The sequence below is a fragment of the Caretta caretta genome, chromosome 17 (genome assembly GCF_965140235.1).
Source record: "Caretta caretta isolate rCarCar2 chromosome 17, rCarCar1.hap1, whole genome shotgun sequence".
Lineage (NCBI taxonomy): Eukaryota > Metazoa > Chordata > Testudines > Cheloniidae > Caretta > Caretta caretta.
This window is the reverse complement of record NC_134222.1, coordinates 1,085,154-1,100,648: the sequence shown is the minus strand read 5'-3', so window position 1 is coordinate 1,100,648 and position 15,495 is coordinate 1,085,154. Positions and strand designations below refer to the sequence as shown.

General features: G+C 54.9%; 1 protein-coding gene across 3 annotated transcripts in view; it reads left to right on the top strand.

Moving 5' to 3' along the window:
- SMG6 (SMG6 nonsense mediated mRNA decay factor) overlaps window positions 1–15,495 on the top strand; it is a 167,180-nt gene that overhangs the window by 83,377 nt on the left and 68,308 nt on the right. For all 3 annotated transcript variants that reach the window (XM_048824299.2, XM_048824297.2, XM_048824298.2), the window contains exons 11-13: window positions 2,172–2,288; window positions 2,971–3,136; window positions 13,738–13,939. In XM_048824299.2, coding sequence (XP_048680256.1) covers window positions 2,172–2,288; window positions 2,971–3,136; window positions 13,738–13,939 — 485 coding nt within the window. The remainder of the gene's footprint in view (window positions 1–2,171; window positions 2,289–2,970; window positions 3,137–13,737; window positions 13,940–15,495) is intronic.

Sequence of the window (15,495 nt, the reverse complement as noted above, 5' to 3'; positions counted from 1 at the left end):
GTTAGTGTGGTTCCAGGTGGGGAGCATGGGGTGTGAGTGTAAATCAGACTCGGGAGACAACTGCCCAGAGCCCCTAGGGCATTGTTCCAGAAATGTCATCTTGAGGGCTGTGTTGGAATGCCCAGAGCTTTTCAAAGGGTCATTTCCTTTGTCTTTAATATATTAATCTCAGGTTTATGTAGTGCCTTCCATCTGGGAGGATCCCGAAGTGCTTTTGGGACTGTACATACAGGGGGCTCACCCACCACTTAGATGCAGCCATCTCCTGGATGGACAACTTAGGACAGGAAGTGAAGGAAAATCTAGTATCTAATTAAACATGGGGGATGAATTCCAGGGAAGCTGAATGTAGTTTCTTGAACTGGACTATGGCCAGTACATTGGGGCTCTCACTCTTACTGTGGGAAAGGTTTCATGAGAGTGAGCATTAATGTCCCAGAGTGGTCACAGCCTCAGAAAAAGCTGGCACCCCCTGCTGTCACACTGGGGCAAGGTTCAGCACAGCCTCGCAGATAAGAGCGCCCCCTACTGAACTGCCAACCTCCACTGAATGGTGGTCTCCCATCCAGGTACTAAACTCGTTTGCATCTACTTAGAACATGAGATGTGGCAAAATCAAGGTTTCAGGCCTTCCTCTCAATTTTCCTCATTTTCTTGATTTTTCTTACCCCCTTCCCACCTCTTTGAAATAATTTTATCTCCTCTGAAAATCCACAGAGTCTGCGCCCTCCCGAGCCCAGGCCTTTCCGTGATCCCTGCAGGAATGGGGTCTGTGTGTCTGTGGGTTAGGGCTCTTGTGCCTAGCTGAGATCCGCAGCCTGCCATGGCTTTGGAGGTTCAGCTTAATGTCCCTTCTCTTTTTCTGATGCATTATTATGGATTTTTAGTTAGTCAGTCAGTCAGTCATGGAGAACATGTCTGTGTTCAGAGGGCAGATGGGGAGAGGAGTCTCTTAGTCACTGGTCCCCTCTGCTGTGGCTGATACGGCTGGCATAAGCGCACCGCCTGGTATCTCTGGGTTGGATGTTTGCATTAGCTGTAACACAAGCGTTGCCTGGCTTGTGCCAGGTTCTTCCATGGTGCTTTGCATCACACTTCTTCCTTGGTGCGCTGAGAGGCAGGTGGGCTCTGCAGCTAGGACTGAGTGAGCCAGCAGTGTGCTAAGGCAGTGGGGCTATTGCAGCATGATTGGCCTGGCCTTAAGCATGGAGCCATGTGGAAAGATTAAAATGGCCTTCACCATCCTCCTCCCCTCTCCCTCTGGACAGGGCCTTCACCTCCCCTGCTGCTGAGTCTGACCCCTGACCAGACAGCTTCATGGTATGTGCCCTCTTTACACTTTCTCAGTGGGGACTGGGGCACGGGGGTGAAGCCACCAAAAAGGGCAGAGAAATAATTTTGAGGGCTCAGGGTGCCAGTAATGAAATGCTAAAATGCCTGTTCCCCAGCTGCCACCTGCCATGACTGACTAGATTGGAGAGTGGGACAGCATCTGCCTTGCCCTGCCAAGTGTAACCCATGGCTGGCCAGCTCCCTGCCGCTCTCACAGCCTCAGAAATGGGTTCTGACTGGGTGTAGATGCACTGATGGGATTTTCTCTGCCCTGAGGCAGCTCTGTTGGGAAGAGTTGTGGTCATGTGGCATCTACTTGAGTAACAGCTTCATTTAAGCCCTCTTGACGGAGCTGTTGTGTGACTTGTGAACTACTGGGAGGAGCCCTGTCCTCAGCTCTGAGGTGAACGGGATGGAGATCTAACATGCAGCTAATTATCATTTTAGCACTTTGGAATTCTCCCCTCATTCAGGAGGAATTAGGAAATCTGAGTGGGAGCTTCTGAGCCCTGAGTGCTGGCTCCGCAGGCAGGGTTTCTGCATGCTTTGTGGCACCCAATGGGCAGTGGTTGCCAGGAGCTTGGGGGAGTCTCTGCCTTGCCATGTCCCTGTTTGGAGCCATGCTGATTCCTCCTCTCCTACTAGGGGTAGCTGGCTTGGGGGAAAGGAGCATGCTGGGTGCTTGGCTTTCCCCCTGCAGTCTCCCCCCGCCCACGCACTAGGGCAAGGAGGGCAGGAGTTTTCCTTGTCTCTCAGAGTGGGTTCAGGGTGAGGGGCACCCGAGCGTTTCTGGCCTGCTGTCCCCACCATAAGCTGATGTTCTCTGCTTGTCTCCTCAGAGTGCCTCTCGGAGGACTGTCGCTCAGTGCTCCAGGAACAGGCCACGGCGCTGGGACTCTGCATGTTTGCCCTGCTGGTGAGGCGCTGCACCAGCTTACTGAAGGCATCTGTCGGAGGTATGGGAGCTATCTGCACAGTGCTGGGTAGTGCGGGTAGCCTGCCTAACAACACGATGCTGCAGTTGATTCCTGTGTCACGCTAGCTCATGTACTCCCTGCCCTAGCCCAGCCCTGCTTCCCAGGCTGGCTCACTGCCTGCTCCATCACACACCACCTCTTGTCTCTTGAGGCCTCTGGGTTTTGTCCTAGTTTTCAGACAATTCCTCCCTCCTCCATCCCTGGGCTCTTTCTCCCTTTGACTCCAGGCAGTTCCAGGACTTCAGTGTGGGGCTGCCCGAGCTGGAGAGCCCACGATGTATATTGGGGGTGAGACACCACGACCCTTAGCCTTTTCATCCATCCTGCTACATGACAGGCTTTCTGGTGCCTCCAGACAACTCCTGGAAGTCAGGATTCCTGGGTTCTGTTCCTGGCTCTGCCATTGACTTGCTGCGTGGGCTTGAGCAGGTCACGACCACTCTGTAAAATGGGGTGATGCTGTATCCCATCCTTCCCTTGGGCCCGTCGCTGCGCCGGGGGTGTGAGTGGGGATGAAGCACTCTCTGTGCACCTCCAGAGTGAGGTACTCAGTGGCCTTTGCGTGCACACACACCCCCAAGAGGGAGGGATCCAGCCAGTCTTCCTCAGGAATGGGGGACTGCAGTGGGCCTGGCCCAGCTTTTCTTTTTTGTCTCTGCAGCTTGGCCCCAGGAAGCAGAGCAGGCCGAGGAGGATGATATCAAGGTCTCCGCCTTGCCCCAGGATCTGAAGGAGCTCCTCCCCAGCGTGAAAGTCTGGTCGGACTGGATGCTCGGCCATTCGGACACCTGGAACCCCCCTCCCACCTCCCTCGAGCTGCCCAAACAGTATGTGAGCTCTTCCTGCTCTTCCAGCGCGGGCCCACCTCTGCGGGCTCCTTGCCGGTGCCCCTTGTTCCTTTTCTGCCCCTCACGGAGGTGGTCTGCTCTGTCTCCCAGCACCACTGCCTGAGCAGAGGGTATCGCTCACTGCCCTGTGCGTGGAGAAAGGGGTTAGTGACAGAGGGATCTTCCCTAGCAGTGAGAGCTGCAGGCTGGAAGTGGGGTGTATGTGGTTCAGGGTGGTGACAGGCATCCCAAGGGCACAGCATTAACCCTTGTGAATAGCTCCCCTTCATTCCCTAGTGTGTCAGGGAAGGATGGGCCAGATTTCTAGCTTACACATGGGATCTCTCTCCATTTCCTGGGGTGCATCTCCCCAGGGCCTCAGCCAGCCAGCCAGCCAGCTGTTTGTCTGTGAGAGTGGAATCCGCTCCCAGCTCGCTGCTTGTATTCTCTTCACCTGTGAGAAGGAGCTGGACAAACCCCAGGCAGCCTGGGCCAGGCCTTGAGCAGCTCGCTGTGCTTGGAACCCCTTTCTCCTGGTTTGAACGCAATTTCCTCTGGGCCAGCCAGTCACAAAGGGTTAATTTGCTAAGCTGGCTGATTCCAGACCATTAGTCCGTAATGCGGACTAGGCAATTTGCATATTTTTGGACAGAAAATCATGAGAAGGGGCCAAGTATGGAGTGTGCGAAGCAGCATCTGAGCATGCTCCGTGACTGCTTTCCCGCAGGATTTTCCATCTGCCTCCGGTACTCTGGATCCAGAGCCTGAAATCACGTCTTACTGTTAATCCAAAGGAGCCAGAACCCAGGGTGATGGGAAGGCGCATTAAGAGTAATCCAGCAAAGTGGCTTAACCATTAATGGGTCCCTGCTCCAATGCGTCAGGTCCAGTCCCGCTCTCCTGTTTTATTGCCTCCACTCCAGTTCTTTTTCATTTGGCTGAGGAAATGGAAATCTCACACAGGAAGTGCTGGGCCTCATTTTGTGGAGATGGAGTCTGTTTTCTGTTTGTCGGCTGCTCGATGTGGGACCGTTGCCTGCTCATGTGAACTGTTGCCCATCTTTGGGCAGGAACTCAAACTCGGAGCTGTCATGTGAGCTCGCTTGCACCAATCCGGAGCTCCCTTTGCGCTGCCTTTGCAGGGAGCTGCTGAGCCATCAGCAACGGGCTTGCCTCGAGATGGAATTTCTGATTGGGTTCATGCAGCCAGCGCTCAGCATGCTCCAGGGAGGAGCCACCTCCTCCCTTGTTCGGGGTGCACACTGAGATCTGCCTCAGCTGCCTCCAGCTTCTGGGAGCCAGTCTGGCCCCCTGACAGGGTTAGGAGCATGTGCAAGCTCCCCCTTTCCCATCAAGAAGGGAGAAGGTGAGGGTTACAACCCAGCCCCTATCAGAGACTGTGGCCCATGGTTCCATCAAGTGCCAAGGAGCAGCTGGAGATGCAGGTCCCGGGTGATAGGAGGTAGCTGGGTGTGGGTCATAATGTACTTCGAGCAGCTGCTCTGCTCAGAGCTCCAGAGTTGGGAAGTCAACAAGCTTCACCATTTGGTGAAGGCTCAGTAGGCCCAGCCACTTCCCTGCCTTGCTCTCTTCATGCAGTGCCTGGGCCTACCCCTCCTCCCACTGTTCAGATCCTTTCCCTACAATGGCTAGAGCCTGTTCTTCCCCATTGCCCACTCTCTGACAGACCCCCTCAGATATGGTGAGCTGTAGTTTACATGGCATGTCTCTGGGTTTTTGGGGGTGTACCAAGATGTTCTTTTAGCACAACAATGCCTGTTTCCCACCACTCTTGTGTACCTCTGTGTGATGGAGGCCATGACCGCTAGAAGTGGAGCCCCCTGCTGGACATGTGCCTCTCCAGGCAAGAAGAGAAGAGGTGGCAGGAGAACCAGTTCAGCCCTGCCAGGTGACCTTCTCCCTTCACTTCCCCAGTCTCAGCATGTCTCCCGTGTAGGGTGGACAGGAGTCATGATGACTGGCTTAGCATTCCTGCTTTGTACTGACGCAGGCCTGCACTCTGGTTCTGGGGCTATTTACTAACCAGGAGAGCCATCAAGTGCAGGGGCCTTGACAGGAACTATTTGAAGATGTTCTAAAAGTAAATCATGGGCCAGAGCATAAGGGAATGCCTTGGGCCAGGCCTGGGACCCACGGGTAGGTGACCTTGGAGAGGGAGAGAAAGTGTAAATGCTAAGGGCCGAGCTTGACTCTGAGGCTGGGCGATGAGGAGGTGCAATGTTCCCAACTCCATGCGCCCTACAGCTGTGAGTTCTCCATCCATGACATACTCTGCTCCCTCCACATTCCCTTCCAGGCCTTGTCCTGAGAGGCTGGGTTGGAATAGCTGGGAGCAGCCCTTCTAGCGCTACTTCGCCATTCCCTTGAGTGCCACCTCTGGGGACTGGAGCAGAGCAAAGGGACTGAATCGAAATTGAAACATGGGAGCATGCTGTGGGGATCCAGTGCATCTCTGTGTCTCTAGAAATCTCACCGGGTCTCCAGAAAGCCCAGCGCCAGCACAACGTCTCATCCCGGGGCTGGAGCTGGGGCCAGTGGTGACACAGCAGCTCATCCTGGGGCCAGGCCCAGCACCATGGCTCATCCCGGGGCCAAGGCCAGGCCCAGCACCATGGCTCATCCCGGGGCCAAGGCCAGGCCCAGCACCATGGCTCATCCCGGGGCCAAGGCCAGGCCAGCACCAGCACAGTGGCTCATCCCGGGGCCAGGGCCAAGGCCAGGCCCGGCACCATGGCTCATCCCGGGGCCGGGGCCAAGGCCAGGCCCGGCACCATGGCTCATCCCGGGGCCAAGGCCAGGCCCAGCACCAGCACCATGGCTCATCCCGGGGCCAAGGCCAGGCCAGCACCAGCACAGTGGCTCATCCCGGGGCCAGGGCCAAGGCCAGGCCCGGCACCATGGCTCATCCCGGGGCCGGGGCCAAGGCCAGGCCCGGCACCATGGCTCATCCCGGGGCCAAGGCCAGGCCCAGCACCAGCACCATGGCTCATCCCGGGGCCAAGGCCAGGCCTGGCACCATGGCTCATCCCGGGGCCGGGGCCAAGGCCAGGCCCAGCACCATGGCTCATCCCGGGGCCAAAGCCAGGCCCAGCACCAGCACAGTGGCTCATCCTGGGGCCGGGGCCAAGGCCAGGCCCAGCACCGGCACAGTGGCTCATCCGGGGGCCAGACGCAGTATCAGCAGCAACACAGCAGCCCATCCTAGCTCATCCCGGGGCCTGGGCTATTGAGGAGGCTTGTCAAGGCTCATTGCAGAGTCTGGGGCCTAGGCCGGTGGGCCTGCCCATCCCAAGGCCTCCGCTCATGCTGTATTCTCCACATTCGTGATTCCTAGTTCTCCACAAATGACAGAGTCAGGGGACTTTGAGAACGTCTAAACTCAGCCCAGCTGTGGCAGTTGGTTTATTGCTTTCAGCTGGTACTTGAACCCGGGTCCTGGTCTTGGAGTCTTTCCCAGGTTTAATCCCTGGAGTTTTCTCTGCAGCTGTATGACACTGCACTGACCCCGAATGAGGATAGGAAAATAGAACCAGTGCCAAGCCAGAGTCTCTTTTTCATTTGGAGTCTGGCTGTCTGCCCATGACCAGGGTTACATAATGGGAAACATAGCTGGGGCTCTGGAGAGCCCGCGTTTCACCACGCTGCCCAGACCTTCGCATTCTGATGCTATATATCTTCCTAATTGTAGCTCAGATGCATTTATCACACTGCTGGATTTGAGTCCTTACAATAAAAAACACCAAATTCCTCAGCTTGCTGCTTTCCCTGTTGGACAGAGATGCAGGAAAAGGTGTGAGAGGTAAATGCTGCGCTCCGCTCCAGCACATGGCACTGGGGACTCAGAGAGCCGCATCTCAGGGGTGTCCTCTCCCTGACAAGTGCTTGGGAACATGCGTAGAGCATGAACCCCAGCATTCAGAGGGTGTCCTCTCCACATCCAAACGGGCTCAGGGCCCCTGTGTGATGCGAATGGTGGGCTGCACCCTTCCCAAGATCCGTACTCTTGATTCTAGGCTGCTTTGAGCTGACCCCCACCCATAACAGTCTGATTGGTGTTGGACCACAGAGGTTTTGGGGAAGATACAGGCAATGTATAGCCCTCTTTGGAACTGTGTGTGTGTGAGTGGGGGGGCATGGGTGACATTCCTTCTCCTTCACCTCTCTAGGGGAGGTGCCTTCCATGGTTGCCATGTTGTGGCACAGTTCCTGGGTACTAGCAGGGCTTCCTGTTGATGGCACAACCGCATCTTGGGCATCTCTGCTTGGATTCTAGAGAGCAGCAAAGTATTAGTGTGGTGGCTTCCTTGTCTAGAGGGGTTTGGTGAGTGAAGAGTGTGACTCACACGCAGGCTGGAAAGAGGGTGTGTCTCTGAATACCGGGTACGTTCCCCTCCACACACAGCGTACCAAAGAGTAGGTTGTGTGACCCAGCTGTGAAAGGCAATAACACCACAACACAACTTCCTCGTACATAACATCTTTCTCCTAAACTGCCCCCCAAGTTCCTCGTGGAGAGTAGCTGGGGGGAGGAGGGGTGGACGAGACACAGGCAAAGGAAAAGAGAGAGTGAGAGTTGACGAGGCAGAGATGTTCCTTATGCACACGCTGATGGCAAGAGACAGATTCGCAGGCCAAGGCGGAGAGTTTCGGTGTGAGGCTGATGCTGAAGCTGCAGACACTGGAGCAAAGGGGAGGTGGGGGAGCCAGGGCTGCAGGGCAGGAAGCTGCTCCTGCCTTTGAGGCAGTGGCTGAGGAAGTTGACACCGGTGGGCAGGGAAGAGCACAAATTCCCATGTGATCTCAGAGATCTGCTCGCTGCTTCTCATTGCACCGTCAGGAATGTGCCATTAAGTAGAGAAGCCCTGACTATTCAGTGTGTTGCAGGGGTGGCCAGTGGGAATCTGCTTTCCTGCTAGGCTGGGAATTGGGGCCTCTGAGCTTGCTATAGGCTACATGCAGCCATTTAAAGTGGTGCATTTTAACCAACTATTAAATTAAACCCAAATGCTTTGAAAAAATTCTAGAGCCTACTTTATAGGAGCATGGAAGAGCCTGTCAGGCTGCCCTCATCACACAGGGCCTGCTGAGCAGTGTCAGCTCCCACTGAGGGGTACAGCCCCAGCCCAACCCGTGAATACAGGTACTGAGACGCTGGTAGGGATTGCTAAGGGCTGAATTGAAAGTCCCTTTCTTAGGTCTTGTCTCCTTTAGTGAATGTTCATCCTGGAACGGTCCCTATCAAGCTGTCCAAAGAAGGGCCGTCATCAGCAGGGTCAGTGGCTGGGAAGAAGGAAGGTAGAGTCAAGCTAGAGAAGAGCCAAAGATCAAGCATTTGAGCCCCATAGGGTTCCTGGGGGAGGGGTCGTGGAGCAGCCCCTGTACCATTAGCTCGGGAAGAGCAGGAGCCTCTTGGAGAGGTGCCCTGTAGGTGTGGAGGCAGGTCCACGTGGCTGGAATGATTTACAGTGTCGGTAGCTGCCCCGAGATGGAGGCAAACGTGGAGGAAGTCGTTGGCTGCATGGAGCAGATAGCAGCACATAGCTCCATGTGTCGTTGCTGGGAATGGGGAGATAAGAGCTGGGGGTGAGCGGCGGTCTCTGGGTAAGGGGTGGTTAAAAAAGGTGAAAGGGGTGAGGTGGGAAAGGTGCAAGAGGCCAGGGAGTCGTGTGGAATGGAGAAGGTGCTGCTGTCAGTGGGAAGAGGCTGAGTCTAGAGGGGATTGTCTGATCCCAGATGGGCTCTCTGCAGCTTCACAGACGTGCCCCTCGGGAGCTCCAGGGTCATTTCTCCCCACTGGGAGCTGGGTCCTGGGGAGAGAGTTGAGAGGCTCCTGTTGGATTTTCTGACTGACAGAGTTGAGGGAAGGGCCAAGGGCTCCACCCCAGAACTGTGAGGTAAGTTCTTCATCTCAGAGCATCTTTCTAATGGGTCTGTTACGGGGTGGGCGAGACTCTGTGGCCTGCAGTGTGCAGGTCGGATGAGATGATCAGGATGGTCCCTTCTGGCCTTAAAGTTGTGAGGGTGGCTCTAGTTGGGGCTTGTGCAGGGTTTGATGTGGGGGATTCTCTAGCCTGGGACACGCCGGAGGCCAGACTAGATGGTGAGAACAGGCCCTGCTGGCCTTAACACCTGTGAATCTAGCTCTGAGACCCTCAGGAGTTTATGCCCTTTCCAGATGCTCTACGTCTCCACGAGTTACCTGCTGTAGCTGTCCGCTTGGGAGAGCCCAGGTGAAGGGGACGTCCCTTCTGTGACTGCAAGGGCCCTTCGGTGCCCTCTCAGTGGCTGTGGCCCTGCAATTAGGGGCAGGGTTCGTGAGTGGCTCTTAGGAGGAGCTCATACTTCACATGCCTACAGAGGAATTACTTTTATTCTGGTTTCCCCTGGGTGAAAATGGGGCTTGGAGGCAAGGAGGAATCCTGGTGGGACTTTGATGCACAGATGTGGAGAGCCTGGTGCCCTCTTGGATTGAGCTGTCTCAGCCTCCTGATTTGGGCTGGTTTCCTCTGGCTGCCTTCTCTGGGCCTTGCTTGCCTACTGCGTTCTACTCTTTGAGCTCTGCTCACCCCAGGAGCAGAAAGGCCCAAGTGGTTTGCCATCTGTCCTGTGACTCGGGAGCACACTGCAGGGTTTCTCACACTGCACTCTCTGGGTTTGTTGTGCAGCTGTGGAGTTTGAATGTGAGTGTTTAAACAAGCTGGTATTACTCAGGAAATGGCCACCTCCACACGCTTGGAACATGGGGTCATTGTACTTGCATGAATCACCAGGCAGCCTGCTCCCCCTGTGAAGATGGTGGCTTATGTGAAAGCACTTCACAGCTTTGGTCCTGTCCAGGGGGAACTCAGTGAGTGTCGGGCTGTGCTTACCACACAGAGTTGTTAGCAAGAGCTGCCTATTTCTGCCGCGCTTAATGTTCGGGCCATTGGCCTCTGGAAGCAGTAGCCCCAGCTGTTGCTGTGATTGCACAGATCCAGCCCTAGCCCTTGTCATGGAGGTTCGTTTGGCCCCTGGGTACCCTTGTCCATGCACATGAGCTGTGTCCGCTCCATCCCCTGGCTGGGCTGCGCTCATGCTGGCAGCTACATTCGGCCTGCGTTCTGAGATAGCAAAAAGTAAGCTAACGCTTTGTTTTTCCCTGTCCTTGGTGATGTAAATATGTCTGTGGGGAAGTGAATGAACCCCACTTGTGGGGAGAGACCTTGGGCTAACCCTCTCTTGGCTTCCTCCATTAGAAGCACAGAGAGCTTCGTTCTGTTTACCTCAGAACTGTGCGCTCCAGGGCTCGATGTCAGCAATTCTGCAGAGCCCTCTGCAAAGGCTCCACAAAGAGGCCTGTTGCAACTCAGATATTGTGTACGTACAGCACATGCTGATGGTTGGATCTCTGAGCATCTGTGCACAGAAATGCCCTGAGTCAGAACAATCCAATCAAGGTGACACAAGCCAGGCATACCTAGAAACCGCCACTGGACCCTGGGGGCTGAAGGAGAAAGCACCTGGCTGGGTTCCGAGGGTTGCACGTCCCTCCATTGTCCCCATAGAGGGCAGTCTCCTAAGGGCTCAGGCAATGAACTTCCTGATTCTTTGGCCATCAGCTGGACCTGGTGCTGGGTGTGTGGAGCCTGGAGAACTACCTAATCCTGTAGTGATGTTCATGTAGACACACAGGAAGGAGGCCGCTGCACAAGATTCTGTCAGGTGCACTCCCAGCTAAATCCCCATCATTGTGTGTCACAGCAGGAAACCAGGGCGAAAACAGCAAAGGAAAAGCACTTCTTGCTCCATCCTTATCGCCAAGGTCCCATGCATACACAGGTTTATCACACCTAATGGATGCAGCCCAGCCCCTGCTCTGAATTACACAGCAGCCGTGTTGATAGCTCATGACAAAATTGCCCCGACCGTCAGCTTGATTGAGGGGACCGTAGAGTGGAAATCTGACACGTAAAATGGAAAGGGCAGATCTGCTGAGCCATTGTGAAGCTGTGGGGAGCAGGGAGGATGCTGCAAAGGTCTAGGGGGCCCTGTACTGGAATAGGGGGCTGGAAGGGTAAACTCCTCATCAGTGGGGCTGGAGAACTAGTGACTACAGGGGGAGGCTTCTGTGCAGAGCTGCTAAGCCTGCAGGAGGGGAATGCCCCAGTGCTGCCACTTGCAAGATTAGAGAGCTCTCTTACATGCAGTAATGTGAATGATGTGACCATTTGTGTGGCCTGGTGATGGCATTGGACACTGAGCCTGTTGAGGAGCAAAGGCCACGAATGTCAGGTCAGGAGTGTTTCTGCAGCGTGTTGATATACCTCCGCCTCCCGCTCCCAAACAGAAGTGCTCCCTGCCATGTGACCAGTCCTCCTCACCAACTGGCATGGAGCACTTCCTGCTGTGTGTCCCTTTCCCTCCTCGGCCATAGATCTGTGCCACTAGCACCCTGTTGGCCCTGTCCCACCTACTGGTCTGGGATTGCTCCCCCGGCACCCTGTGTCTTCCATGTCCCCTTACCCCTGCTGGAAAGGGAGCACTCCCTGTCTGTGTCCCCTGCCGATGCCTGAAGCTTTTGCACCTCCTTTCATTCTGCAGGTGTTCTCGCTGCTGATCCGGGTGTGGAGCAGCCCGCTCAGTCTGAGGGCCACGAGTGCTATGTGACCAGACCCATGCAGCAAAGTCAAGTCCCCAGCAGGGCACTGGGGGAGGGCTGAGTATGTCAACCCCTGCGTGTCTCCCATGGGCAGAGCTCACGTTGGAGGTGGCCCAGAGCAGCCCTGTCACATCCGGTGCTTGTCTCTGCAGCCTGGGCTGAAGGATAAACTATCAGAGCTGTGGGGCAGCGGATCATTCCTCTTATTATTTTCTTCTTTGCAGAGAGGGGTCGTGGAAAGTTCAGTTCCTTTTAACCCTCACAGCTCTGTTTATTTTCCAGCTGGTAGCACAAATGCAGTGTTTCCCATTACATCACAAGGGCCTCGGACAGACCCCTCCGAAAACCGTGTTGCAACTGTTTATTTTTTTCCATATTTAAACAGTTCTGACAGCCAGACCTGGCTGAGCCAAGTGATGGAGCTTTGTGAATGAGCCCAGCTCCTGGTGTCTGTGCACAGAGGGCTTCGAAGGCCCTCTTCTCCTCTGCAACATGTTTGCCGGGGCCTGCTCAGGGATGTGGGCGACTCTGTGTTACACGTGTGCTGATTATGTGCTGGGCTTTGATTAATGGCAGCTCATTCCGTCCAGCTCCCAGGACGCTCTTGAAAACAAGATGTTTCATTTCAGTGCACTTTCCTGGTACATTGATTGCCATAAATAAACGAGTGCAGACTCTGTTCACCTGGAGCAATTCATGGAGCAGGGGGCCTGCTCCAGCCCCTTGGCTGCCTCTGGCTGTGGAGAGTCACATCCCCCCGGCATTGGTCTCTGTCCTGCACCTCACAGTTCATCAAGGTGGCACAGATGGGCACGGCACAAGACTGCTGTCTGGGACCTGAAGGCATAGGGATCCCAGCACAGCAGGCCCCAGAAGTAGCTCAGTCTGCTGCTTTCCCTTTCCCATCTCCCTGCACTTCTACCTCGATCTAAAATCCCTCCTTTCTCTCCGGAAAAAATCCTTGTGTGAAACAATTAACAAGTAGCAGTTGGTTGCGAGCTTGTAGCTGTGCTGTTGGTCTGCTGCCCAAATGTGTCACAGGCCCTCTGTGCACCTATTCTGCCTCCATGCCCCACCTCGACCCTCGGGGCCCTGGGCTCCAGCTGCCCTCAGAGAAGAGCAGAGTCTACAGCCAGCTGCTGAAGCAGCTCAAGGCGCTGTGTTGACACACTGGGCTCTGTATGTCCCTGGTGCTCGAAAAAGGTGACACGCCACACAGGCAGCTTTGCAGGTCACTCCAAAGTGTTGAAATTGTGACCAGAAATGAAACACGGTGTAACATCTAGTGACTGGCATTTTAAGACAAAGCCCCTGCAGTCCCGCATGGCCACAGCATGTGATGGCAGATAGCAGCCTGGGCTCTGTGAGACACAGATAGGGCCCTGGGGACATTAGCTTCCAGGAGGGGCTGGAGAAAGTCGGCTGCGTCTCAGGGCTGGAGCTGTGGCTGCAGTAGAGTAGAGAGCCGTCCTCGGGCTGCCCAGCAGGTGACTTCCCCCTTCCCAGGCATAACATGGAGTATTACTCCTCTCTGGAGTGAGCTGGATTATTTTCAGCATCACCTGGGGCTTTGGGTGGGGCAGATGCTTCCCCGCATCTCCGTTCCAGGTTGGGCTTGCAGGGGTGGGCTGTACAATGTGTGTGTGTGTGGGTGGATTCTGGGAGCTTCCTGGTCCACAGTAGAGAAGTAAGGGGAGCTCTTGACTGTCCTCATCTGCAGAAAGGAGAGGGCTTGTGTTAGCAAGTGCTGAGCTCACTGATTGGGGTAAAACCCTCTGTCCAGTTGGGAGCCCATGTGGCTGGACTCCTACCCTGAAGGGTATGTTGGTAGCTACTCTGTGCTGGGAGGTGCATCTTGCCTCATCTCACTTCCCTAATATTTGGTGTGATGATGCAGAGAACATGCCATAATTGATCATATCTCTTTCCCTCATTCTCCCAGGGTCTCAGTGGACGTGTGGGCGACACTAGCCGACTTCTGTAACATACTGACCACAGTGAATCAGTCAGAGGTGCCGTTGTACAAGGACCCCGATGATGACCTTTCCCTGCTCAGCCTGGAAGAGGATCGGATCCTTTCAGGCTTCGTCCCCCTGCTGGTCGCCCCCCAGGAGCCCTGCTACGTAGAGAAAACCTCGGACAAGGTCAGCACTAGGCTAAACATCCCCCCTTGATTCCTCCAGACTTTTATTCTTGGGAAGTTTTTGTGCAAACGGAACACGATTAAGTCATTGAGAAGGGTGTTAAGGGAAAATATCGACCTTTTAGCCGCTGACATCCAGCTCTGTGTCATGAAAACCCCTCTCGACTTCCTCTGGTGTGTGTGTGTGCTCGCTGGCATGTTGTATATACGATCATTTCCTCACTTGTTTAAATAGTGCAGCTTGTGTTGGCAGCACTCTCACTCCACTCCAAATGGTTTGCATCATGCTTAAAGCACCCTCCCCCTCCCCCGGCCACAAAACTCTGTGCTAGGAAAGCAGCCAGGGCTTTTTTCCCTCTCTAAAGAGGAGAGTGATAAATAGGTGACTAGAGAGAAGCAGACACCATGTGTTAACGTACAAAAGGCTTTTAGGAATATAAAGCATTCCCCGCTGCCCGCTCTCTATTTTCCTTTCTTTGCTCTAGGAGCCTGGTCTAGCCTGAACTTTCCTCGGCTGTTGGTTTTTAGAATAATGAAATCAGCTCCCTTGTTGATGTGGGGCTTAGGTTCCATTCCGTGCCACCGCCCAGCCAGGGGGGATGTGGGTGCCTGCACTTGCCATATGCACTCCTGCTGGGGATGGAGAGGGGAGAGTGACACTGGGGCTGCAGACCACACAGGGCAGGGCAGGAATGAGGGTGGAGCTTGTCAGTCCCCTGCGTGTGTTGCCTGGGTGAGCCCTTCGGGGCAGCATCCCAGACCTGGAGCTGTCACTCTCCCAGGAGGATGTTGTGGTGTTTCCCTGAGCAGAGAGGACTCTAGGAAGAGAAGTGGAGCTGCTGGGACTAGTTTCCACTGTGAGCAGTCTGTAAGATAAGTGGGTAAGCTGGGGCTGGCCGGAGATGTGCATTTCTAGGTGTCACTTCTCCAGGACCTGTTCCTGAACTGACTGAGAAATCTGGGACCCTCGTGAGAAGGGGAACCTGAGAGGTGCTACTTGCGGTTTCACTTCCCTGTCTGCCCTACTGCCGCTTGTAACGCTGTACTGGGGCAGAGAGGAGAATACAGTCACTGTCCCTGTTTCAAGAAGCACCTCGCTCCAGGAAGGGACCATCAGAAGAGGGGCTTTAGGGGCATGTTCCTGCAGTTTAAAATAGCAACCTTGCAGTCACTATTTCTTTCCCCCAGGGAAGCTGGCTTGTGTTGGTGGCCTTGCAGACTAGCTTGGGCTTGGTTCTTCTGGGCCACGCTGAGCGGGAGAAGACAGTCTGACTCTGGCCATATAGTCAGCACTGATGACAGGCCCAAAGCTAACATGTGCACCTGTAGTCCCAGCATCCCAATCCTAGCATCGAACCCATGATAGAAATGGCAGACAGCGTGCTCTGGCCAGAGAGCACAATGTGACTGCTGTGTCAGCATTCCCTGGGCTTTGCCATTTCCCACTGTGCACCAGAGGCATTCAGAGTATCCTCCCCAAATACTGACATGCTCAAAGCATTGTCCCTTAGCCCTCAGTGAGCTGCAGAGCAGCCACAGAGCTGAGGTGTTCTCCCT